This window comes from Caloenas nicobarica, chromosome 6, assembly GCF_036013445.1.
Source record: "Caloenas nicobarica isolate bCalNic1 chromosome 6, bCalNic1.hap1, whole genome shotgun sequence".
NCBI lineage: Eukaryota > Metazoa > Chordata > Aves > Columbiformes > Columbidae > Caloenas > Caloenas nicobarica.
In genome coordinates, this window is record NC_088250.1 from 3,540,010 (window position 1) to 3,565,792 (window position 25,783).

General features: G+C 40.5%; 1 protein-coding gene across 2 annotated transcripts in view; it reads left to right on the forward strand.

The window, feature by feature from the left end:
• The window catches only part of HECW2 (HECT, C2 and WW domain containing E3 ubiquitin protein ligase 2), a 114,315-nt gene that overhangs the window by 38,664 nt on the left and 49,868 nt on the right, over nucleotides 1-25,783 (forward strand). For both annotated transcript variants that reach the window (XM_065637257.1, XM_065637258.1), the window contains exons 3-4: nucleotides 18,234-18,341; nucleotides 25,484-25,578. In XM_065637257.1, the coding sequence (XP_065493329.1) occupies nucleotides 18,234-18,341; nucleotides 25,484-25,578 (203 nt within the window). The remainder of the gene's footprint in view (nucleotides 1-18,233; nucleotides 18,342-25,483; nucleotides 25,579-25,783) is intronic.

A 25,783-nucleotide genomic window follows, 5' to 3' on the forward strand; every position in this document is an offset into this window, starting at 1 on the left:
TTTGTTTGTTTGTTAAAAAAGGAAGGAAGTCATAAATGGACGAATACTTTGTAGAGAAGACTGCATGTTTTATTGGACGCTAATTCAGTATAACGTCCACAGGATGCTCCTCTGCAGTAACTTTGGATCTTTCATTTTTAAATGCAAGAAGTTAAACCTAGCTGTGGACAAAATCTGCATAGCTCCACATAGCTAAATTCGTGCTCAGTCATTCTGGAGTTTTCTATTTTAGGAAATGTTTTTGGATACTTGTGAGAGTTTGCTGCCTTGGGTACTTTACACGTATCTTCCTCCGTTTCACCACTGTGTACAGCTCAAATGTGATCTGTTTTCTTTTTGAGGATCTTTTTCTTTTCCAACGTATTCCTAAGGATTCCCAGGACAAAAGCGCGTGCGAGGGACACGGCGTATACTGGGAAGGCAAACATCCTTTTTCCTGATTATTGCTGGGTTTGTACTATCTGAGCTCTAGTTTCAGCAGCACTTCGAACAGCCCTATCCATCAGGGTTTGTTGAAGCAGCTTTCTAGCTCCAGAGGCAAGATTCTCAATTCTCTCAGTTTTTTTTGAGAGCTAAACTAGGATTTAGAGTGAAAACCTTCTTCATCTTTTGAAGTGGTAGAAGACTATGGAATTTAACAAACACACTTTGCATCCTGTTAGGCCCATGAGGTTTGCTTGTCCTGTACTTCCCTAGCTTTTGCTTTGTACATGTGTGTTTTCAAAATGTTTGTTCCATGCCATATTTAAGCTATTGGAGTTTTAAAGACATTTTTTTCTTCTAATTAAGAGGAAACTGAATCTTGCTATGGCAAGAGCGCTCAGACTCTGAAGTTCTCCAGTGAGGAAGGCTGCACAAAGTATTGGACCCAGTTGGAATCGAAGAAGATAATAAATATTCAGTTTGAAGGGAATATGAGACCATCCCAGTTTTCTTGCCACTGTGTAGCACTTTTTGTCTAGTTTCTTCCCCACCGCCCCCCGCCCCCTCCCCCAGTTTTCTTTCCACTATTGCAGCAACAGGGCATCAAGGCTTCCTTGGGAAGTGGGAATGGTTCAAGGATTCGCCGGTGGACACTCCACCACTCATGGGATGCTCAGGAAAGTTGAATCTTGAAGAGTTTGATGGATTGCCACGAAGTCTCATATTTAAAGAAAGCGGAAAGTACAAAATAAAGAATAAAAAAGTCAGGAGAGAGAAGCAAACCCTACTTTTGGTTTAAATAGATGAACTCCCATAGCCAAATTGCCCAGGTTGGCCTATTTTGTGTTAATTTATGCAGTCCTAATTATGAGATGCACGCCCTTATTCTAGAGATCCTTAGCACATTTATAACGCTGCCTATCAAAGGTCATTATTTCCATTAGTTACTTTTCACAGACTGCTTGGCTCTTTGTTGCACTTACTGCGTGGATCCACAATAGCATTACAAAAACAAAAATCAAACCAAAAAAACCTGTTGCAGAGTTATATAGGGCAATTTAGATAGGATCTGGGTTTTCACTAAGCCTCCTGGGGTAATGAAGTTTGGAGCCTTTCCATTTCAGGTCAGACAAGATTAAAAAGAAAAAAGCTTTCACATAAACTGCCTTTAATACACTTAAAATAGTGGCTTATGTTAGACAGACTATAAAATGTTAAGATACTTTATACCCAAAAGATTTCTCTGGCTTCCATTATAGAAAAAAAAGTAATATCTTCATTATCTTCCAGAAAAGCCTGATTATTCACTTGAGTTTTTCCTTCCTGTTTTAGCGATGTGAGTACTTTGCTGCACTTTAAAATCCGAGCAGTACTGTTAATGTCTATTATGTCTTACTAGGCATAACAGTGTTAATTTGTGGTTACTCCTCGTTTTGGCTGCTGCTAACGCCTGCAAACCATGGGCTTGACAATATTGGCACCTTCAGTAACCTCCTCCAGTTATAATATAAGAACCTGTGTGTCCAATATCAGCATATATTAAAAGGTTATGTTAAACATACCCACCAGTAAAATGTTCGTTTCAGAGTCCTCATATGCACGTTTCTTATCTTTTTAAGTGCCACTAGTTTTAACTTCATCAGTCAAGTCCTTAACATACTATATTTAACATTCAGCTTATGACACTTTTTCATTAATTCAGATTCTTATTAATAAATCCATGCAGATGAAGGAGCCAAGAACTTCATAAAAAATTTACAGGAGGGATTCTAACACTGTTCGTAATGCAAAATTAATCCATAATCTATTACTTACAAAAAACAAATCAATAGATGAATTAATGCAACTGCTTTTTCAATCCAGTTGTCAGTGATCTTGTTTTTCCCAAATTATTTTGAAAATACTGGATGGCGTGTTGATTTGATGATAGAAAACAGCTCAGCAAATGTCGTAAAATACCATTGTATTGCAGTGAGTGTATCTTTTAAGGCATCTGCTGCATGCAATGAAAATACATAAAGAAAGCACCTTCTGCAAATGTTGCCTAGCTTTTGCAGTAAAGAAGAGGTTATTATGCTGTCCATACTCTGATTTTTGAGCAAAATTCACTAGCTCACAACTGTGGACAAAGTACCAAATTCCATGTTGGGGAAAAAGTAGCTTTGCATGTGGGTCGGGATCTAGGAAGAGAGAAAAGAATGTGACTGAAATGCAGCACTTGAAGGTAAAGCTTTTAAAAAGCCTTGGTTTGTACAGATTTTATTTTTTTTTTTTTAATCACTGCATCTGATTTCAGGCTACAATCCCTGTATTAGACTGCCTTTGCTTTTTCATCAGCCCACTGAAGAGATGGCCTTCCCTTCAATATCACTAAGTCAGCAGCAAGTGAGGTATTTCAAGGCAGCTTTTTCCACATGCTTGTCATAAATACCAGCATTAGACAGACACAGACTGGTGCCAGTTCCAGCTGTAGACCACAGCAAATTCAAGTTCTTTGCCAGCCCTGCACATCTGCAGGCGTCCCCGCTCGGTAAACATCAAGCCAAAGGCATCTGTTCAGCGTTGTCGCGCTGCTAAATGTATGTCTAATAGGCAATGACAGCGAAATGTTTTGATGAAAAACTGTCTTTTTTTGCTTAATGACTGAGAATACTCAAAATACTCGTCACACTCTTGACGTTTCATAAGTATATGAGAGTGCAGATAAGGGCAAAGGCAATTTGTAATAACTACTTTTTCATGAAAAATGGATTTTCATTTGCTCCTGTCGTGATTTTATATATTCAAAACCATGAAACCTGGGTCTTGGAAAGGCTGCAAAGGTTTGCTTCTCCCTCCTGACTTTTTTATTCTTTATTTTCTACTTTCCGCTTTCTTTAAATATGAGACTTCATGGCAATCCATCAAACTCTTCAAGATTCAACTTTCCTGAGCATCCCATGAGTGGTGGAGTGTCCACCGGCGAATCCTTGAACCATTCCCACTTCCCAAGGAAGCCTTGATGCCCTGTTGCTGCAATAGTGGAAAGAAAACTGGGGAAAAAAAAGGCTTTGCTTTTTGTTTTCAAAGACTTTTCCAAGATGGTGCACTTGATTGCATTGCTGGAGAGCCTTGAAGGCCTTAGGGACTTTGTGTTTCTTTGTCCTTTGACCAGCATCCCAGTGCTCTGGTCTGGGGGAAGATATTCCTGCTCATGGCAGGGGTTGGACTGGATGAGCTTTGGTCCCTTCAACCCAAACCGTTCCATGATTCTTTATCGAGGTGGTTCTGTGGTTGCGTTACGCATCTCGCTGAAATTCTTTGTCTTGGGGTGTGTGTTATAGTTTGACCAGAGATCTGAAATAAAGTTCTCATGGGGCATAATGGCAGCAATTTTTTAAATGTAAATATTGGGGAGTTTCACTAAACTATATCAGGGAAGGTTTTTTTGTCTCTACAGGAAAAAACAAAACAAAAAACCCCAACAACAACAAACTAAACACCCCCAAAATGCTTTGCCTTCCTGATTAGCCAGAGTGCATTGCTTTTAGAGTGGGCAGAAGCAGCGTTATGATGATAGGAAACAAACCTTGTGTTTCACAGAAAATATTTTGGTTTTTTTTAGAACTTCCTCCTGCTCATTTCTGTAGAAACCTTAAGACTGACTTATTTTATTGTGTGTGTATCGGATGAATTTCTTCCAGGATGTGTCGGCTCATTTCCTTGAGTACTTCTAAATTTTCTGAATTTTTTTCAGTCACAACAGATAGCTGAAAGAGCTTTAAGGAAATGAGTCAACCTCCTGAAATAAATTGCTTACTGAATAGAGGATACCGTGTTCAGAATCGTAGACACCATTGAAAGCTATGTGGATACTAATTTAGAGATATTCTCTGAAAATTTATATATACGCCATGTTGCAAAGGGATTTGGGAGGAAATAACCCAAAAGAGCCACCTGAGCTTTGCTGTTAGAAATGTAGGACGTGTTTTCAGGTTCCCAGGTATCAGCGCGAGAGAGGCGCAGATTGGGAAGACAGACAGACAAACAGAATCTCTGATGCCAAGTTAAGGAAGCCACAGAACTTGAGTGTAAATTAAGAAGAATAATGTGAAGTTGCTGAGCTGCAGGCTACTGAGGTTTCTTAAAACAGCATCCTGGAATCTGAAGGCTGCAGGGGCGATGTCCTTCTCTCCTGATTCCATCATGAACAAACAGTTTACATCCTGAATTTCAGGAGCTTCTCTGCACGTTGCTTTGCTGAGTCACCGCGTTGGCAGCTGGCTGGAACGCTGCACGGTTTGGTTAAAAATAACTAAGATGACACCATTTTAGTAACATATATGACTTACACAGCAGGTAGGCAAGGCTTTGAGATTTTCTTTGCTTCCCAGGAATTACACAGCAAATCAGAGACAGAAGTGAGGGAGCCAGAATCAAACGTCATGGTTTGGGGTTTTCTCTCTGAGCCAAACTAAAAGTAAAACCAGATGTTCTGGAATTTTTAAGAAGTTGGACATCTGGATGTAGATCTGAACTTTGAACTTGGACGCAGCAGTAATTAGCCGGCTTGCCCTGCTTTGGTGTATTACGCGGAAAGTCCCTGATGTATTTAGTGTGTTACACAGAAAGTCCCCGATGCAAGCAATGAATATCCCATCTCCAAACAGGTGACACACTGTCGACTTCTCAGGCACTCCAGAAAAATTTGAACACATTCAGATCACAACGGAGAGAAAAAGTGCAGAGTAACTGCATAGGAGTTGAGCCTATTGGTATGTAAAGTGTCTAAAAACGGTGAGAGCTGGATAAATGCAGGTATGAAATAAAAATCCAGCTGCGATCCTCTCTCCAAAAATTCCTCTGCCTCTGGTTTTCTAGTTTTTGTCAGTACTTGTCCATGACTTGCAGCTATGAACAGTTGAGTTGCTGCATTGCTCTCGTTGGAGCGTATGTGTTGGCCATGGTACTTTAATACTTTGATTTATAAGCTTTTTAATATGACCTTTAGGAGTGAAGTAGCAGCACGTATTAGGAGTTGCAGCTCCAGCAGTGGCTTTGCCGTCGTGTTCAGTGCAGCTGAAATATTTTCTGAAGAAGGATTACAGTTATTTCTTAGTTATTCTGAAGTGTGTGACCAAGTTAGATTTCCTCTGCTTGTCTACCTCGCAAAAATAGCATCTTTGACAGTCCGTGTGCAAATTTAGAATGCGCCGTGCTCCTAACTGTCACTGGCTTATCCTGGGTCTGCTCGAAAATTAATACCATGTGTAATCACACTAAATTGTTTGGTGGAAATGACTGAAAAAAACTTTCTGAAAAGTGAACTGGGTCAGACTTCAGTCTGTGCTTTTCCAAACCCCCCTTCGCCTCATGTGTGTAGTGATTCCTTAATTGTGCAGTTAAATTCTGCCATGTCAGCGTGCTGGTGCTGGGACACTCCGCATTTGCAAGTAATCGATGATACACGATTTAAAATTATACAGAAATGCAGCAACCACAGCTCAGCTGAAAATTATGCCCCAGGGACTCAGTTCACAAAAGGTATTGACAAGGTTTTCAGGATCAGAGCTTGCTCTATGAAATTGTTCATAGTTAGGTGTAATTTAACCAATCTGAACAGGATTTTTTTTTCTGTAAGAAAGCATTTTTATATGCTTCTAGAAGCATAGGTTTATTTTTTGTTGGTTTCGTATATTGCTTTTTGCATATATTCTACCATATTGAGTACTTATGGCTGTTGTCATCTACCACTAAGGGACTCTGTTAGCGGGTTTTACATTTGGTTTAGGTTACTGAATAGGTGAAGTGTGCCATAAGCGTATTGTTTAAATATAAATATTTTTCTCTGCTCCAAACCAGCAAGCTCTCTGACTTTCTAATAAAATCCCTAAGAAGCCTATTACTGTCAGATGACAACAATAGACTAGTTTGCATTCCTGTTTAAACAGATCACAATATTGAAGGTAAACTTAAAAAATAACAGCTGCTAAGGGAATATTAAATCCCACAAGATCCTTGAGAGGTGTGCACTGCAGAGACATATTTTATTGACAACTTTCAGAAACTAGAAGGATTTGTAAAAGGCAGTGAGAAATCACAAGGAAAAAAACAACCAAGCAAAACATCTTTAGAAATGTTTCTGTATTAGACATTGGAATGGACTTTGAACCCTGGGAATGAAATGCCAGCTGATACTGTGACTGTCCAAAGGCTGGGACAGATTAAGAAGAATATCGATCAGACAATGTCAGAAACTGCAAGAAATAATGCGGTGAAAAGCGAAGCTGAGGAATGCGGGCAGTCTGCCCTCTCCTTTCAGGGGTGAATCGGTCGTCTCACCCGCTGTGAACGGACGACACACTGGGGGAAATCCAGAGATATTTACACCATTGCAATAGTTGCAGGGTTCAAACCCTGCAAACCCTTTGAGAAGGCAAAATCCAAACTAACCTCCTGGATCCCTAAATAGTTGCTGTATGTAGGAAAACCCCTGCTCCTCCTGGGCATTGTTTCTCTCCTGTGGGTGTACCGCAGCTGGAGTTTCTTGGTTTAGCCCTTCAGCCCCAGCAATAAATAGAACTTTCACACAGCATTTAAAAAAAAAAAAAAAAAAATCAATCTTTTTATAAATAGAAATCTTACGGAAAACCCTCAGTGATTCTGGTTGAAACTTTCACCTGCACAAAAAGCCACGTGTAACTGGTGGAGGGTATGCATGTGTGAGCAGTTAAACCATTTTTTGTGGTGGTTTTGCGGTTACTCTCATTTTCCCCTGTGGCCATGGGCAGAAAGTGCCATCTGGCCAGGGAGGGCCTCCTGCCCCTTAACGCCTGAGAGCTCCCCGCTAATGAGATTTCAGCTCATTAGGATGCTTTAAGCCCTTACAAGGATTTAAGAAGAAATACATACCTTTTATCTCTCGTGCTTCCTTCTGGGTTGTGTTATTTGTTCAGTTCTAGGAAATAAGTGTATTTACTGAACTCAGCCTTTTTGTTTGCTTGCAGTTTGCATATATACAATTAAAGATATTTCTCTAATTTATTCAGAATTATTCTGTATACCTAATGAATCTCTTTGGGCCTGTGGCTCTTTCACGCAAAGTTGTGGCGTGAATTGAGGATTAGCAGCGCAAGCTCTTGCTGAGTGACACAGCCCTTGTGCTGATGGGCTCCTTTATTGTGATGAGTGAAGATGGAGAAGTTATTTTCCAGGTGTAGCTGCTTACACTTGGTTGGTGTTTGTATCTCTGCGGTGCTTGGAAGGTCTTGTTGCCAAGATGTTGCACACAGTAGTAGGTGGCAGTTCTCGATCTGTAGTGATCGAGCTCATCCTTTGTGCTGTAGGAATGTTCTCCAACACTTGCTCAAATGTAAATATTTCGGCCAGTAATGTGTCTGTTAGAATACGAACGGAAAAACACATAATTGGATAATGCACCAGGGAATTCGGGACAGGTTTTGTAGAAGATAACTGCAGAAATTGAGGAATTTGAAACACTTAAGTTAGAATGGGGCTTTTAAAATTATTGCGGACTACTCCGATCAATACCTACTTCTTGCTTTCTAGCAGTTTTGAGGATTGTCTGTCAGGTGAGGTTTTTAACTTGATAAATGTCTTAACCTGAAAACCTTGCTAATAAATTATAATTTCTTACAGTGTATCATAAACTCAGTGTTAGGACCAGAGGATGAAAAAAGGAAATAAGCACAGTACTTGTCAAAAAGTGTTCGCAAAACCGATGTGAATTTTTAAAGTACTTGCATACCATTATTAAGTCATAGGGCAAGGGAATTAGGATGGGTGGTGATAATTAGGGTCCTGTTAATTAGGGCAGGAAGTTTTGTAGTCTGTTATACAGGTAGTAACAGGCTTGGTTCTTGCCTTAGATACTTCTTGGGGTACCCATCGTACCACTGACAGGGGTTCTATAATAATGTACCAGTGCTACTGTAAAGCCCTTATGAAGTGGTTAGATTCTTCTAACTGGACTGGAGGAAAAAGGAACAGGGAGCAGAAGGATGGACAAAAAGGAAAGAAGGCAACTAGAAAAAGTTCTGTGCCAGCCTGCGGATCAGTAATAGCAAATATGCTGGTGACACATGTACTCTGCTTCATGGGCAGCCAGTGTAAGGTGTACTGCAAAATGTAACCTGGAAAAATGGTGAGTACTCAAGCCCAATGGGTCAGTAAGTTTTGGCGGACAATTGCCAAGTACTTGTTTGCTAGGATCCGATTTTAAAATTTCATAAATATCAATAGAACAAATGATACTTGCGACTTGTTTCAAAATATAGATTTAAACTAATGTGTGTGTTTTAAAGATCTCTTGTGTTTTTTACACGTGTGCGTTTCAGTGATGTGTGTGATGTTTAAAGGGCAGATGTACGTTCCATAATGAGTCAAAATGGTGGTTTATTTTTAGATTTGCAAACAAAAAAAAAGTAAATAGCGCATATGGTCATCTTGGCTCTATTTTAAGGCCCTTTGGTCATGGCAGTTGTGTTTGCTGACCATTCCACAAGAATAAAACACTTTTTGAAGGGTTAGTTACAGGAGGATGACATGTGGAATAAAGTGTACTTAAGGTTAGTTTTTGAGCTAGTAATGGTTCTCAAATGAGCATAAATTTTAGAAAAATTAAACCCAGAAGAGATTGTTACATCATTCAGTCTGGTTTCCTTTATATTATAGGTGATTCAGTGCTGTCCAAACTTTAACTAGCCTGAATATTTCAGTTCACAGAAAGTTAAAATAGGTACCATTGTCAAAGAGCAGCAGCAAACTGAATTATAATAATAATCTTATTGCAGAGGAAACAAAAACCATGAAGCAGAACTCCCAGTTTCTCTGGTACCTTTCTGCGTTGGGTATCTCTATACATGACTAGATGCCGGTGGTCCATAAAAAAACAGCATGAAGGCCATGGGATAAATGACCCCTCACTTTTTCTGCTAGCGGTGAGATGACGTACGATCTGTCCAAAGCCAGCCTGCCACAGAAAGCCGCTCTGTAAGCGCAGCTGCACGAGCAAAATTGTGCTTTTGTTGATAATGTTTATTTACCAACAGAATTTCTCCCGGGGCAGGATAGGCTATGTTGACAAAAGCGCAGCTTTACTGGTATCATGTCTTCCCCAGCAGGAATACTTTGTTGTGTTTTCCAGTTTTTCTGGCAAAGACTTGTGATGGGAACACGGTCGCAGATAAAAAGTGTGTGCCCTTTATTCTTCGGAAGCTGCAAATCCTCTTCTGCGCGCGGCTCGAGCAAACGAGTGCTTATCTGACACCATATAAGGTTGTGGTTGAGAAGGAAAATGATGAAAAACATTCCACAATAAACTTGGACTGGCACAGAAAAGCGTAGATACAGTTTCTTCCTTTTTTTTTTTTTTTTTTTTTACATTTAGCTCTGACAGTATTTATCTCCAAAATGACCTTTTACACTTAATTAGCAAAAATGGCTTGTGTTTCTAGATTTGCTGAACAGTCCTGTCCCAGAATAACAGGCCTTTAGGATACTTGTAGACACAGAGGTGGTTTTTTGTTTGTTTTTTCTTGCACTTGCTGCCATTAAAAGCAGGAGATGATGACATTTAGGCCACAAGGTTGTGGGAGTGTTGGGATGTGCTTGGGGTTATGGTTGGGAACCGGAAGGGAGTGTATTGTGCAAGAATTGTGGCTGTGAAGATGGGTTTGGATCAGAATTTTAACAAGGTATGAGACACAGCAAAGTACTTAAAAAAATGTTGCTGAAAGTAACAAGGGTGATGCTATAGGGGAGATACAGGCTCCCATTTTCCTCAATATATTGCAGTATGATCAAGTATTTAATGGTCTTTATGGCTACGGGCGTGCTGTACCATCTGTCGGAGTTACTCTCTAGTTCAATATTTTTAAATAAAAATACTTTTATTTTTTGTCTAGCGTTATGCCTTTCTCGTAGCATGCAGTTTTTGCGGCATGTTGCAGAAACTCCCTGCGTTGCGTCTGTGTGCGGTGCAGGGTCTGGCTTCCAGGAGAGCCTGGTCTGTGTGTGGAACCTGACGTGTACGTGGGAATGAAATGCACGTCATTTTTCTGGAGGAGAATTAATAAGATTTTCAGGAAAGAGGTTAAGCTTGAGGTCATTTCCTTCCTATTGTTACGCTTTTGAATTTTTGCCAGTGAGATGGGTGAAAGGATTTATTTTTGTCTTTGAATGCTTTGAAATTAAGTGATGTCTTTGCTTAGGACACGCAGAAGTGGAATTCCACTTTATTCCTGCCATTATACTGTGCCATGTATCTGAAAAAAGTACTTGTACTTTTTTTCAGTATCTTTGTCCTGCATTCTAGTTAATTAATCCTTAGAGCTGCTGCTGCACCTCAAAGTATCACATCGTGTGAGGGCACATGGACATGCTCTGATCCCCACGTTGAAGTGTTAGTGTGCATATAGCAGGAAAAAAAATGTAATATTAACTACTAGTAATATATAATCCTTGAAAAAGAAGGCAAGTCTGTCTTACGGCTGGTGTCAAAATAAAGGCTGTGTGTGAAAATGAGAGCGAGGATCTTGCCACTCTTAATTTAAGCTTCAATAGCAAAAAAGGTTTAACCGTGTGGTGTTTGAATGGGCTGGATGGGGTGGCTTTGCTCTGTTTCTGCAGCTGAAGTGGGAGTGAAAGGTTTGAGAAATACAGCTTATTCCTGACCATCCGGAGTCACAGGTAGAAAAATCAGTGATCGCTCTTGCTGTGTGAAGTAGTCGAGTGCAATAAATATCAGCAAGATAATCTGTGTGGTCCGTAGGGTGTTGCAGAGGCCGCCCAAGGGAATGCCAGTGGAGTCTCTTACTTCTCTGCCCCTGCTTTTCTCGGCTCAAGATTTGTGTCTTATGTTTTTCATTACTGTCCAAGTTTTCCGAAGTGTTAGGAAAAGACATCTGTGATAGCATGTAGTAGGATCTCGTAGCTGCTTAGGCAGCTTTTAAGACTGTCCAAGAATTCTAATCTCTACATTTTGTGGGTTTGCTCTGTTGGCATTCAAGGGAGAAGAGTTTCCAGCCCTTCAGCACACAGCAGTGTTTGAAATGTCTCTTCCAGTAGTCCGGTCCTGGTGTGCTTTCCTCTCCTGTTCTTTGAAAATACAATTCCTAGAGGGGCTTATGCAAGCATAAATCAATGCAGGAGCTTTCAGTTCTTCGTTAGCAGAAAGTCCATCTTAATTTCTTTGTCTGGAAGCATTTTTTGGAAAGCCTTCAAGCCAGGTATGAATAAATATTCCTGTAAGACTTTCCCCCCCACCCCCTCCTTTTTTTTTGTTCTCTGATTATTACTAGGAAAACCAAGATTTGCTTTGAGAGCTTGAACCTAGTGCTCCACAACCGTACAGGTGCATGAAATGTGTACTGCAAAGGACTCGACCTACAGACCACGGACCAGATTGCAAAGATACCTTTAATACCCTTTTTCTTCTTGTGGTTCTGGGGCCACTTTGGCAAGGTTTGGGTCCTTGCTGTAAGCTGGAGGAGCTATAGGTCACCACCAGAAGGTTTGTGAGCAGTCACAGCTTCTGGCAAAAGAGTCTCGTCCGAGCCCCAGCGCCGAGGTGGGATTGAGCAGCCTGCGAGAGGAGAGGGGGCAAGAGCAGCTCTGGCATCTCCTTATCTCCTGCTCAGGAGTACCCAGTGCAGTTATCCTGGGTTCAAGGCTTCATCCCGCCCACATGTCACGGAGCAGTCCCATCTTGTCTAAAACAACTGGATTTGTGGGGAAGTTGTGCAGGAGGGTGAAATCATAGAATCATAGAATGTCCTGAGTTGACCCACAAGGATCATGGAGTCCAACTCCTGTCCCTGCACAGGACAACCCCACAGGTCACACTGTGTGTCTGAGGACCTTGTCCAGTCTCTTCTTGAACACTGTCAGGCTTGGGGCTGTGACACCTCCCTGGGGAGCCTGTTCCAGTGTCCAATACCCTCTGGGTGAAGAACCTTTTCCTCATGTCCAGCTGACCCTCCCCTGGCACATCTTCCTGCCGTTCCCTCCCTGTGTAAACAAAAACCAGCGGTTCCAATGGGATCCCGCTGTGCTGGTTGCTGTGGCTGCCTCGCCGTCATCTCTGGGGTTTAAGGATCCTCGGTGGCTCGGGATCCTCCCCAGGACAAGGCGAGGAAGGAAGCGCAGGGAGGACGGGGCTGCGCATCCTGTACCCTTCGGAGGGGAGTGGCCGCAAATAGCCGAGCGTGAAGGACGTAAGGCTTTATATGTTTTAACTGGGGCTGTTTGAACCTAGATAAACCCTCGGTTAAAGGAGAAGAGGCAGAGGATCGTGCGTAACGGCTCAAAACTGCCGGGGAGCTGGAGAACATCCGTCTCAAACCCTTTCCTTCAGATGACAAGAGGAAGGGAGAGCTGAGGTTATGCAGCAGAGCTACAGCCTCCGAACTGGAACTGCACAGGCTGGAGCCAGGAAGCAACTTTTGTAGAAAATACCATTTGTGATTGGGAACAGGGATGCTATTTCCAGGATCCGTTCCTGAAAAACATTAATTTTTTTGTTATGCTTCGGCTTGTTAATTGGGCTCAGATGGAGGAATGCAGTTTGGGATCCATCCTTTGGATTGGCCAGGTGAGGCTAGAAGGTGCAACAAGGTGTTGATGTTTAATTTCAACAATGTGCTGCGCACACTAGTGCTGTCTTCTGTGAGCAATGTTTCCATTCCCCCAGAAAGCCTGTGAACTGTTCACAGTCCGAGATGGGGAATTCTGAAAATTGCAGAAGGTAAGCTGTACATAGTGGGTTAATATTTGTTTGTACGGTAGTAAGTGATATGTAGTGTATTTTAAATGAGTTGACATAATATTATTTATTATAATAATTACTTGCCATGGAAGCTCAGCCTTGAAATTGTTAATTTACTTACTGGCTTTCCAGAAAAGGAGTGAGGCCTCAGGTGGTAAAATTTGTCTTCTCCTTTAAAGGTGTCCTGGTGCAGTTTTCAATTGCTTTTAAGCATATCTTGGATATAAAGGAGAAAATGATTTAGTTCGTTAGTTCGGTAAATATTGTGCTGCTACTTTAATGATTAATCATGGAGGGTTTTTTTTAGTATTTCTAGAATTGAAATTATCAGAGGTTACCCCTCTTAATAATGGGATGCCTCGCACACATCATCTTCAGTGTCCAAGAATTTATTAAAATTAACCTAACGTGCTAAGGAGGAAGTCAGTGTTTTAACAATCTGAACTTAATTTAAAATTTTAAATTAAGAATAAACAATACAAGCAACTCAAAAGATTTTGAATAAAACATCTTCCAAGAAAGGGGTGAAAAACAGAGATTGGGATGTACATCCCAATTGAGGATAACAGAATAATTCAGCAATACAATGGTGTCACCAATGTGATTGATCTTTTCTGAGCTAAGCTGCGTGGTTTTTTCAAGAGCTGTGAATTAGAATACACATATATGGTGGTGAAAGATAAAAAGTATGTATGATTAAAACCATTCAGTGACATTGGGAGTCTGTTTAAGCATCCCCTTCTCTCTGAGCTCTACATAAGCATCTTCATAAATGTGTTATAGAAAAGAGATCAGGATGCCGAAGTCTGAAGCTCTTACATTGCTATATAGGGAATTTTAGAATTTTTTCCTATGCAGTAAGCAACCTGTGGTGTTTCCACAATAGGAGGTTGTGGCTTCTGTAATGTTTTTGCATTTGAAGAATAAAAATCCTTCATATTGCTGGAGACAAGCCTTTTATCACATAACCTGACACTACTGACCACAGAAACTGGGACTGGAAAGTGAGCACTGGTTTGCATATGACCAGTCTGTGCACTGGGACTGTACGGCTTCTTTCACATATTAATTGGTAGCAGTTCTTGGGTTTTAACTGTCTTATAGAAGACAGAAGATCTTATTTATTTGTTGATTTAAGTTATGCAAGATGACTCTGTGGGGTGATGGATTTCAGGTAGTTTGTCCTTTTTTCCTAAGACAGAAATAGGGAAAGAAGTAAGATGCAAAGAACAAAACGTGAGCTCTGCAGAAGGCTCCCGATGGCAGATACTGGCTCAGCAGGGTTTTCAGCACCGTCTCCTGGAACTGTCCTGCAAAACAGGGAGTAGCAGTCGATAAACCAGACCATCCAGACAGGCTGGAGAAATGGGCCAGGAGGGATCTCACCAAGTTCCAAGGGAAGTGCCAAGCCCTGCCCCTTGGGGACACTTTGCAGATAATTTTATTGTGAAAATTAATTCTGCAAAAATGATCCCTTCTTCTTTCAATGTGCTGTTCATCCATTTATCCCATATCTTGGTATCTCACTTACATTTAAGGGTGGTGTAATGATGGTGAAGCCTGAAAGTAGAAAAAAACGAGTTCGATTCTTAATACCACATTTGGATAGTTGCTTAGTAGTTAAAGAAAGAAAACGTTATTACTTGGAACACGTTTGCTTTACAGTGATTTCAAGGTGCACTAGTCAGCGTGAAGTTCCACACAGTGATATGTTTGTTACTACCCACTTTGCATGGTAGAACATGATATCTCACGTGTGCTGGTTTGTGCAAGGGCTGTAGCTCTGAAAAATGAGTTACCGTCTGTAATATTTTCTGTCTAAGAACTACCGAAGACAGAAAGACACTGTGCATCGTGCATTGTTTTCTTTCTTTCAGAGTGTAGATTCACTGAACAAGAAACCAATGCAGTAAGACAGTATTTTGTTGCATATTTTATGTTCTGGGAAGGGATATTTATATCTACGTTTTGGCCCAGATTCTGGAACAGCTGCCAGTTTCACAAACCACAACAATTATCTGCTAAAAGGGGACTAGAACTTCTTGGAATTGAAGTTCCCTATGGAAAATCAGATATATATTTCGACGTATATATATAGTAATTATATATATGCAGTGCGCCTGTATATATATGTGTGTGTATACACGCGTACATACATATATATGTTTTGAGGAAAAGGAGATGTGAGGTAGTGGTAATTCTGACACTGCTTTTTGTGCTTTCAAACACATTTTTTTTGCATAGCTGAATATTTCTGAGGCTATAATTGTTTAACTGGTTTTTATTGCAGTGTTGATAAGCAAATTTTAGCAATATTGTGTACTTCAATGTTTTCACGCGCTTTGATTTATTTTTTGCTCTTCAGTTTCTCGTTTTTGAAATCCATAAACTGAGCTTTGAAGTCATGTTTCCATATGCATTAGTGATGTTATTTTTCCCCTATGTGAATATCGTAAGAAAAGTAGAAAAAAGGAACCCAAACAGCTGTTTCAGAGGAAAATCAAAGCTATCCAAACGTTATTCTGCGATTTGAGTTGATTGCTGATGGTCTGTCACATTTTTCATCCGTCTGTCTCCCAGCACCTTCTGTCGCAGTGGCAATGTGCCTGTGGGCAGAGTATCCCTGATTTCGTCCCCATTGGTACTGAGGAGACTGTTCTTCATGAAAGGGCTGAAAACCCAAATGCTGGATTTTGTTCAATAATGTGTAAGAAAATGTTCTGCTCTCTTGTAACCATCAGCTGGGAAGCTGAGACTCTGTTATGTAGGACCCTGTAAAAATGACCATTGACTTAGTTACTGATTTTAAACAACAAAGAACAATTCCTTGTGCCTTAATGCTGGGAATCTCCCTGTTAAAGGCATATTTCATTGCTTCAGAGTTTCTTGATTTATTGAACCATAAACGTGACATTTTTTGTTCTTATAATATACCCAATATCTGTCCTTCTGCTTAGAATTATGAACAGACTCCAACTGATTACAGAAGAACTAGAGCACGTTAAGGGAGGTGTTTTTTTTTATAATACAATACATCTTTATTTACGTAGATGTAATGAGAACACTGAATAATTGAAGACTTTCTGTGTTTCAGTTAATGGAATTTTAAAGTAATCTGCTTGCTTTTGGTAGTGATGGTTTGGATAACCAAGTTTGTATGGTGGACCAGAGCAGACACCAGTGTAGTTTTGCTGGAAATTAAGCTTTTATCTCATGTCTTCCAAAGTTCTGCCTGTGGAAGATAGTACTGGGGCCTTGGGTTAGGAAGGCACATTTAAAAATAAAAAAGGAAATAAATAAGTCAGAAGTGTATTATTTCAGTTAGTGTGTTATTGTAAACCATACACAGCTTTTGATGTGCGTTTTGTTTGTTTCGAGGCCCATGAGATGATTTATGGGCTGTACTTTTGGAGCTTCTCTTTATATTTCTTTTTTTGAAAAAAAAGAAATATATGGGTGAGATACAGCTTTGTTTCCTCTGAAAGTTTTTGCGGTAATGAAGAATAGCTATGCATATTTTAAGTTTTTACTGCCTGCGTGCCTGACTTCATGGTATACACAGTTTATGCCCCATCTTGTTGATTCAACAGACAAAGTTGTGCTTGAGGGTGTTAAAAGCTCGAGGATCACAGGCGTTAGGAGAACCCTACTGTCCCTTCTCATTGTCATAATTATGAGACTCTTTTGGACTCGTCAAAGTGTTCAGACCACAGCTTTCTAAAAATTTTCAAAGTCTCCCATGCCTGAAGGCATAAAAACGTCAGTGCCTTGGCTGGGCCGCCTCTTGGCTTGAGGAATCACAGAAGTCCAGCATGTGTCTGGTAACACTTCTTTGATGGGATGGGAATGTACGGACCGCACTAAAGATTGCAGAATGTGCTCAAATATATATCATAAAATGGGAGTTGTTATTTTTTGTTTGGCTGTTGTTTTTGTTTTTTTCTTTTTACATTTTTTTTATTTTAAGACTAAGGGATATCAAGTACTGGAAAGAATTAGGTTGCTGTATTTGAGGTCACAGGTATAATTATCTAATTAAGAATCAACTGCCTATGAATGTAGTTGTACAACGTTGCGATGCGTATTTCCAAAGAACTTCATGTACTGAAGAAATGAAGTTGGATTTATGTTGGCTTCCTTTGGCTCATCATAACTAACCTTTGTGCCCTTTCAAATAGTCCTCTCTTCCCTCTTTCCCTCTTTCCCTCTTTCCCTCTTTCCCTCTTTCCCTCTTTCCCTCTTTCCCTCTTTCCCTCTTTCCCTCTTTCCCTCTTTCCCTCTTTCCCTCTTCAGTGTTTTGAGTGCCTGAATACCAACTGGTAAATAAAAAACAAACCCCAAGACTTTTTTTTCTTTGGTCACTGGTAGGACAAAAAGCGTAGTTTGTGAGGTTTAAACACGGCTGTCGCTCAGCTGAGCTGTAGGTGCCATTTGCTTCTCAGTTCTTCTCTTTTGAATGTATTTTGCTGAATTGCTTATTTGTGTCTCTGGCTTATTAAGTGACAGTTCTGCCCTATGTGTCAGGAAACTGCAAGTGTCAGTTTTTTCAGTGTATACATAAAAATACTCTCTAGTTTCTAAAATATAGGAATAGATGAAAAACGGATGTAAGTCCTGATACCTGTATTTGCAATTCCGTACTTTCTAGCTAAGGAATGAATGCTAGATTTTCCCATCACGGAGCAGGCCCGCTGTATAGAACGGTGTGATAACACTGTGATGAAGCTGCAGTCACCTCTATGTTCCCAACAGCCTCTCCAGTGAGTCAGGGAAGTTTGGGAATTTAATTCTTTACCTTGGCACGTCACCTCTTCCAGGAAACCATGTATTTACTTTGGCTGTGTGCATGTCTGCTCACTCTGCATAAGCTGATCTAAGTATCAGCTGTAAAAGATAAGCCATTTATCTTTTACTAGTTAGTTTATTTTTTTAAACAAAAGTTGGATTTTGTTTCTCAGCCTCTTGAACTGAACAGGAATTAAAAAAAAAGGCAAAACCTGTTATAACCACTACTTGACTAAATTTTTTTTCTTTCCTCTTTCAGATGAGAACTCACCAGCCAATTTCTGGGATTCCAAGAATCGGGGAGTGACTGGCACACAAAAAGGACAGATCGTATGGCGAATTGAACCTGGCCCCTATTTTATGGAATGTAAGTACCTGTTTACCCAGTGTAAGGCAGACATGCTTTTGTGTCAAGGCAAGTCAGCAGCACGGCACTTGTTATCTGTTTTGTCAAACTCTCTGATAAACCAGAGGAATTGATCGCATTGCCCTAAGGGGCAGCATTTTCCAGTGTGTTTGCTGGACATTCTAAAAAATAGAGTTGAGCTTAGATGTACATTTGTATTCTTAAGTGTTCTTAAGCAGCGTGCTTCATTTTAAGGGAGGAAGAAATTGCCTTGCGCAACCAAGTCCCTTCCCAAGAAGTTTAAAATTTCAGCTGGACAAACATTAACGGTAAGTGCACCCGAAGGAGAAAGTAATAAGCTAGTAGTGCTTACTAATGGTTGTTAGTGTGCAGCACAGGTTAGATTTGACTCTAGGAAGTGCCACGCTCCTGTCCAGTTGCATAGGTATTTCTCAGCTGAAGTCCTTGCAAGTATTTTTCAATACTTCAGTTTTTCTTCAGTGTATGCCTTTGGAACTCGTCCTCCTTGTAGCAGTTTCATTAGGTTAGAACAAATGGCAGTTCTGTATAATGTATAGTAATGGCCAAAGATGATGTATATCATGTTTATACAGGTTTGTGCTTTTAATCATTGTCATAGGAAAAAACCCACTTATTTCCATAATACGTATGACACAAAGTATTAAACTTGCATGATAATAATAGAGTAATACTAGGTCAGTTAAAATTAAAATGAAGTATTTGGGATTATGAGATTCCTATTTGCTTCTGTTTTGTATAACTGTATGTTTGTACTGAAAACCCCCTTGTCCAACCTGTATGGGTGTCTTCCAACAGTATCAACCATTCTTAACAGAATATTACCATCTCTTTGTTTCGTATTTCTGTGTACACATATGCACATATATGTGCATTTGTGCTTATGTAGGTATTCCTATGCCTATAATGTCTATTAAATGGTATAATGTCTATTAAAAATGTCAATTTGAAAAAATAAAGCAACACTGAATATTCAAGTAAACTGAATATAGAACTAATAACTATCCACTCTCAGTTTCAAATCCTTGCAAGGTACAAAGTCCAGCTCCCCTTGACAAACAGCCGCTGTCCCGAAGCTGTCACCTTGAGACAACGTGAGTGGCTCTGAACTGCAGAGCCAACCGTTCCAGAGGCAGGTGCTCCTCTCCCCATGCCCCGGGGAAAGAGCAGAAGTGCCACGTAAGCATGAAGGGGAATTCTGTCATTCTAGAGATTCAAGAAGGTGAATTTGAGCATCAGTGTGCCCGAGATGGCGTTTCCTTACTCACGTAGTAGAGACGGCTTTGAAACGTCTTGCTCTGAGGCTTGCTAAAATGTGTGGAAAGGAAAAGAGCGACTCAGTAGGTGACTGCCTGTGTGAAGTACGGAAGGATTGCTGAACGTGGCTGCAGCTCTGCAAACAGTTTCCAGCTGTAAAAGGAAAGAACAAATTCTTGGAGTATTATTCTGAACAAGAGTCAATAGCGTGAACGTGCAACACAGCTTAATCCTTTTGTGTTTGGTGTGGTCATCTGGTATTTAGCTTGACATCGGGCCGTTCAGGTCCTTGAGGACATCAGGACCTTTGGTCTGTGGTGCAGGAGAGGCTGCAGTTCCCCCAGGAGTGATATTAGAGGACAGAGTGTTTCTCTGTGAGCTTGTGATGGCAGGGGCTCCCCTTGGGGCATCGTGGTGGGACAGAGATGATGGTGTTCCTTACAGAGAGCGGAGTTAGCAGGAACGTGGAGTGAAATGATCCGTGGAAAGGCTGGTAATAGAAAAAGCCAGCCCTTCCTCCCATGGCAGGGACGCACCGTCATCGTTCGGCACTGTGGATGGTGCTGTGCTCGTACTCGAGTCCCTGCCTGGTCCTGCCTGGCTGATCAGTAAAGCACAGGCCAAGAGCCTCCTTTTGGACTGGACTGGACTGGTATTTATTAGTTACAGTCTTGGTCCCATGAGTATTAATTACAGTATCCACAAGAAACACCTTCACCTACTTTACCTGTAGCGTGAAGTCTTTGTTGTTATTTATAACAGTCAATGTCATGGTCACTACTGTGAGTGGAATAGAAATACATTGATTCGCATATAATTTCTTTACCGATGCTGTGGCTTTGTGTCTTGCACAGTAATCCATAGTGGCAGCTGTTGAGAGTCATCCAGAGACTGCCAGTCTCGTCACATCAATCTTTTCCAGATCACCGTGGAGATGTTTGTGGTTAAATTACCTGTGGTGCCACATGGTGATACCCAGACGCAGTGACTGTGCAAATGCTGTCTGCTTTGTACTTAAAATTAGAGGTTTGTGGCACGAGTAGGCTACGAGATGCATGCAGAAAATGTGGCAGTATACGTGTCTGCATTACATGGGGATTATGTTACAAGTGAGGTTTCGCGTGGAGTTCTCTGTATTCAGTTGCTATTTCCATGAAATTATAACTTTTGCAAAAACAGTGTATTGAGCCTGAAACTGCCATATTTTGTAGGGAGCAGAGCGGACTCCTAGGTCGCTTTTTTGTTAAAAAAGCTAATACGTATTGAAGGAAAAAAAATCAGTTTAATAATTGAACTTGATGTGCTTTTAGCTTTTAATGGCTGCTGTAGCAGAGTTGTTCTTACTAGAGATATGAGCACAGTTAAGTATTTTTAGTGGTTTTGACCAAAGTGGTCAATCTTAATGAACGTTCTGTCAACATCATTGATTACTTGTATCCAGTCTTTATACTTTGTGGACCATTTAAATGAAATTCTATGGAGGTTTTCTCCCGTGGAATTGTTGTGAGCCTGCAGCACGTGTCTGTGGAGTGCCCTGCAACCAGCGCCCTTTCAGTGCTCTGGCGTGGTTATAGTCCCTACCCTATTGATACACACATCTACTGAGCTACAAATACCTCTATTATTCTTCTGTTATTTATATCTGTTGTCTCTTAACAACTATTTTTGAGTATCACAAATAACTGCAACGCAATCAGGTCTCGTGGTTTTTTTTACATTTGTGGCAAGCCTTGCTGACTTCCTTAAGCACATAATACCCTCAGTGTTTTGTTTTAAAGGTTAGATTGCCATACAAAGCTTCGCCAAACCGGGATATAATGGGCAACGCTGGTGACTGTGAATAGGAATGTCTGGGAGTGACAGCAGATGAGCGGGGCTGGCAGGGACACATGGGCTCTGGCATCTCAACAACCATTTGCCCAAGGAGTTTCCTTTGAAGCAGCTTAGATGAAAAGAGACCACTGGGACATAAACATTTTCTGTTATTGATCCTAGTTTATCTAAAAAGTTTTCTGTGAGTCTGCTGAAGTCACTTGCTAGGTTTTATTTTTTTCTTTTTATCCTTCCTTCTATTAAATAAACTCTGTGATATCCTTGCTGAAGAAGATGGCGAGTTCCCAGTGGGAAGTAATCAAAAAGGTACATGGTTAAAGTGATGCAGAGGACAGAATGCTCAATGTCAAAAAAAAAAAAGGTTTAACCCGATGCCTTTTCCCTGGATTGCATCTCCCTTTATAGCTTTGAAAGCCTGGACGTGAGTGACTGAATTTGTTCTAGTGACAAAGTTTTCTTAAATAAGTTTCGCGGAACACGGTCTCATATTTTTCAGAGTTCATGTGATGTCAGCTTTCTCTTCGTTCAGTGTTGGGTATATCTGGAGCAAACTGTTCTTACAGCAGAAACATTTGTTTTCCTGAATTATCAGTCTCCTGGAAAGAATGCATTCTTCTAGAATTATGTTCATGTGTTTCTGTATTCCAAGTTTATGTATTCCAAGTATCTTTCTATCCTGAAGCAATTATTTTGATGGGCAAAGTTAAAGTACTGAAGGCGATAAAAAGGTAGTTAAAATGGGGGACTTGAGGCAATTAGTGATGTTTTAAAAGCAAGCTGTTATTTGGTGTAAGCTGATCTCATCATTGAAGAGGCAGGAGTGTACGGTCCATAGAGGGAAGTACAACACTATAATTTCATGCAGGAGTTCTTTTGAAATTCAAATGTCAGTGTTTGACTCCCAGAAGCCTTTGTTAATTCCAACATTTTTATGTAACAGATCTGAGCTATAAAACTATGGTTATAAAACGATAACAGCTACTGCCTTCCAAAGAAGGGGCGTATGGTTTTGCGGAGTATTCACATTATTTAACATATATATCACTTTTTATATGACTGTGCGATATCTTCTGGAGAATCATAGATACCCCAATTCTATTTTTATCTCATTTTTAGATGAAGAAGGACTTTCTTGCGGTCTGTATGATGTCTGGAGGAATGTCAGTGATAATGGGGCATGTGTGGTATCAAGACCACAGAGCTAGGCACAGTCATTCTCCCCTCCCTGAATGAAAATATTTTTTGTTCTGAAATGTAATATTTTTCTTCAATGAGACAGCAGATAGGCCTGTGGTCAGGTAAAGGTGTCTTTCCCTTGCCAGATTTACTGGCATTAACTGTTTCATTACAGATCACATGCAAAGCAAGCTAATTAGCTTGTTGAGGGAAGAAGTAGGAAAGAAAAAAGTGCAAGTTTTTCCCTAAAGGGAGCACATGAAAACAAGGTGGCAGGAGGGAAAAAACTGGGAAAACTGTGTAGGTGACACATGCTATTGAGCAGTTTGTTGTATGGAACAGATCTGAGGAAGCCTGTGTATTAATACGGTTTTGAACTCAACTCTCTAACTATTAAAGTCCTGTTTGCAGGTGATTGTACTTACTGTTTCTGAAGAGGTCTGTGTATTTATGGGGCCGTATTTATAGGTGGTAGGCTGAGATGTATTCTAGCAGGAACAGCCACAGATACCTGTTTTCAAGATATCTGGAGCTCAGGAATCCATCAGTCATCAAGAAAAAAATATTCTAATCAACATTTTTTCTGATGCCACAGTACAAGTAGTGTCAAAATGTGAGATTCTCCGCTGGTTTGAACTGACAGGGTTCTGCTGAGATTTAAGTGTTAACTGCAGTTTCCAGTATTGTTAGCCACTAAAAATATTACTTAGGGGTCTCTGGTCCCGTGAAGGGATTGTATTCTTGCTATACATAACATCCAGCCTTGCAAACCCATAATGACCCTGGCAATGTCTGCATGCTTCTGGTGGGTGGCCCGTTTTACAGTTTTGTGCTGAATTTCAAGCACAGCTTCTCTTGTGTTAATCCCATGGCCACGGTTCTATTGGCTCTGCCGTTCCTGTGCGTAGTGCTGTATAAACCCAAACCAAAGCAGTGCTGCTTCTGCTGGGAACTGGGAGAAAAGGTCTCCACGCTGGGGTTTTAAGTGCTCTGCTTTTTCTAATTATTTCTAGCAATTAGTCCTGGAGATGCATTGGATAGTCCTGAATGCATTGCATCCCAGCCTTTTGGGGAATGTACATATCAGTGTAGTGAGAATATATAACAAACTTCTGTCCATCGTCACATTATTGACTGTCTGCGGACAGAAGCAGCAGCTGATACCTTTTCCATTGCCGGGTTCTTTTCCGAAATGATGAACTGAGAGAAGGCAGTCAGTGACAACAGACTGAATTAACTGCAGCTCCAGAAACTCTCTGAAAAATAAAGTTTGGGTTGCCATAAAGCTGAGCAGTGTAGCTGGAAAGTCTTGGTGAAATGGTTCATAGTCTTACCCTGCTTTCGTGCGGTCATAATGCATTCCCAGGGTGATTAAGAGATGCTCAAGACTTGAGTCTTGGTTACTTGAACATGTATTTTACAATATGGAGTGTCCAATACTTTGTATAAATACTGCCAACTTTTGCAAGTGCTGAAACTCCAGTTTTATGTGAGCTAGAAATCCTTGCGTGTCCATTTGGATCTAAGTATTGTTGGTAGGTCAACAGAATTTCTCAGTTTAGGGAGAACCTCCAGGTCTTGACCCATAATTTTTAGGTCTGGTAAATCTTTCCAGGTGATAAGAAATCCTGTTTGCGTTTTGGGATTTTGCTGTAAAGCTTTTGGTAAATAGAGAATAAATGTTGACCTGTAACTGCAGCAAATTTAGGAGTAAATAAATGATCCTTTGTGGCTGAGCCAGCTTGCAGGATGGATTTCTGATCCTTCTGAGTAGGGATAAGAGAGTATTTTATCTCGCGTTAATGAAGTAGCGCAGCTCTCAAGGCATGCTGCTGTATATCTCAAAGCCTTATACAAAACATTGCAGGTTTGTATTTTAGAACTACTGACGTATCGTTAAACCGAGTCAGAGGAGCCGAACTGCTAAAAGTTTCATGCGCGTGCTCTGGTTTGTGTGACCTGGCTGCTGTAATTCCTGCCTGCCCGTGGCCATTTCTGTATCTAGAAGTAAATCCTCATCAACCTAATGCAGAAGAGTTATCTCAATGAAGAAGGAAAACAGAGAGATTGTTCCAGATAGGGAAGATCTCACAGGATCAAGGGCAGCCGTAAATACAGCTGTTCTGCTGGGCTGGAAGAACACAGAGGAACAGCAGCAGAGGTCAGGCTTTGCTTGAACATAATGCTCTCTCGTGTGCAGTAAATGCAAAAAAACCAGTTACTTTAACTATTTTGTAGATTAACAAGATATAAAACCTTTAGTCCCTCCTCTCCGTGGTAGAGAGAAGTCCCATTTTCATACGATTAAATAATTTCAGAATAAAACATGCGTAATTATTTTTACTTGCAACTTGCAAGTCTGCTGAAAAATAATAATTCATGTTAATCCTATTATGTTGCAATGAACTCGTCTTCAGAGATGAATACTGGTCTCGTTTCCTTCCCTCTGGACCGACACAAAACGTACACAAGTGGCTCCGTGTGAATTGTGGCTTGTGAATGCGCAGATAATTCTTACCCCAGAGTGCCCATGGACATCTCGCTGGAAAAAACGAGCCATTGGTTTTTTACTGACTGAGAGGAAATATAGTTAAAATTAACAATTTTTTAAAAAGGCAGCATTTACCAGCTCTTTAGTGAAAAATGCTATTCAGACTTTCTTTGAGACAGATTCCCAATTTTCTACACGTTGAGAGAAAAATATATTTCAGTTACAGTTATTATGTGTTTTTACAATGAAGGCGTATCTGCCCAAACTGGGGCTCTGGGAACACAAGTGAACCACGACTTCCGTTGTCTCTCTTTTGCATTTGAGTTGGTCGTGAAGGGTTTAATGCGATTTTTGTTTTGTTTTCCAGCTGAGATAAAGATCTGTTTTAAATACTACCATGGGGTTAGTGGAGCCCTCCGAGCTACTACTCCGTGCATCACTGTGAAAAATCCTGCTGTGATGGTAGGTTTAGCCTATTTAATACTAACTGTCAGACACACCTATTGATATGTCTCCTAGTTTTACCAGTAACTGCAGTTTTTGCAGAGAACTATATCGCCTGAAAAAAATCATTAAAATTGGAAAATGCTTTTTGTGGTTTTGTGTGTTTCATGGTAAAATGACATTAAAATCACTGAGCTTAGCTGAAATCTTTTACGCTAAGAAC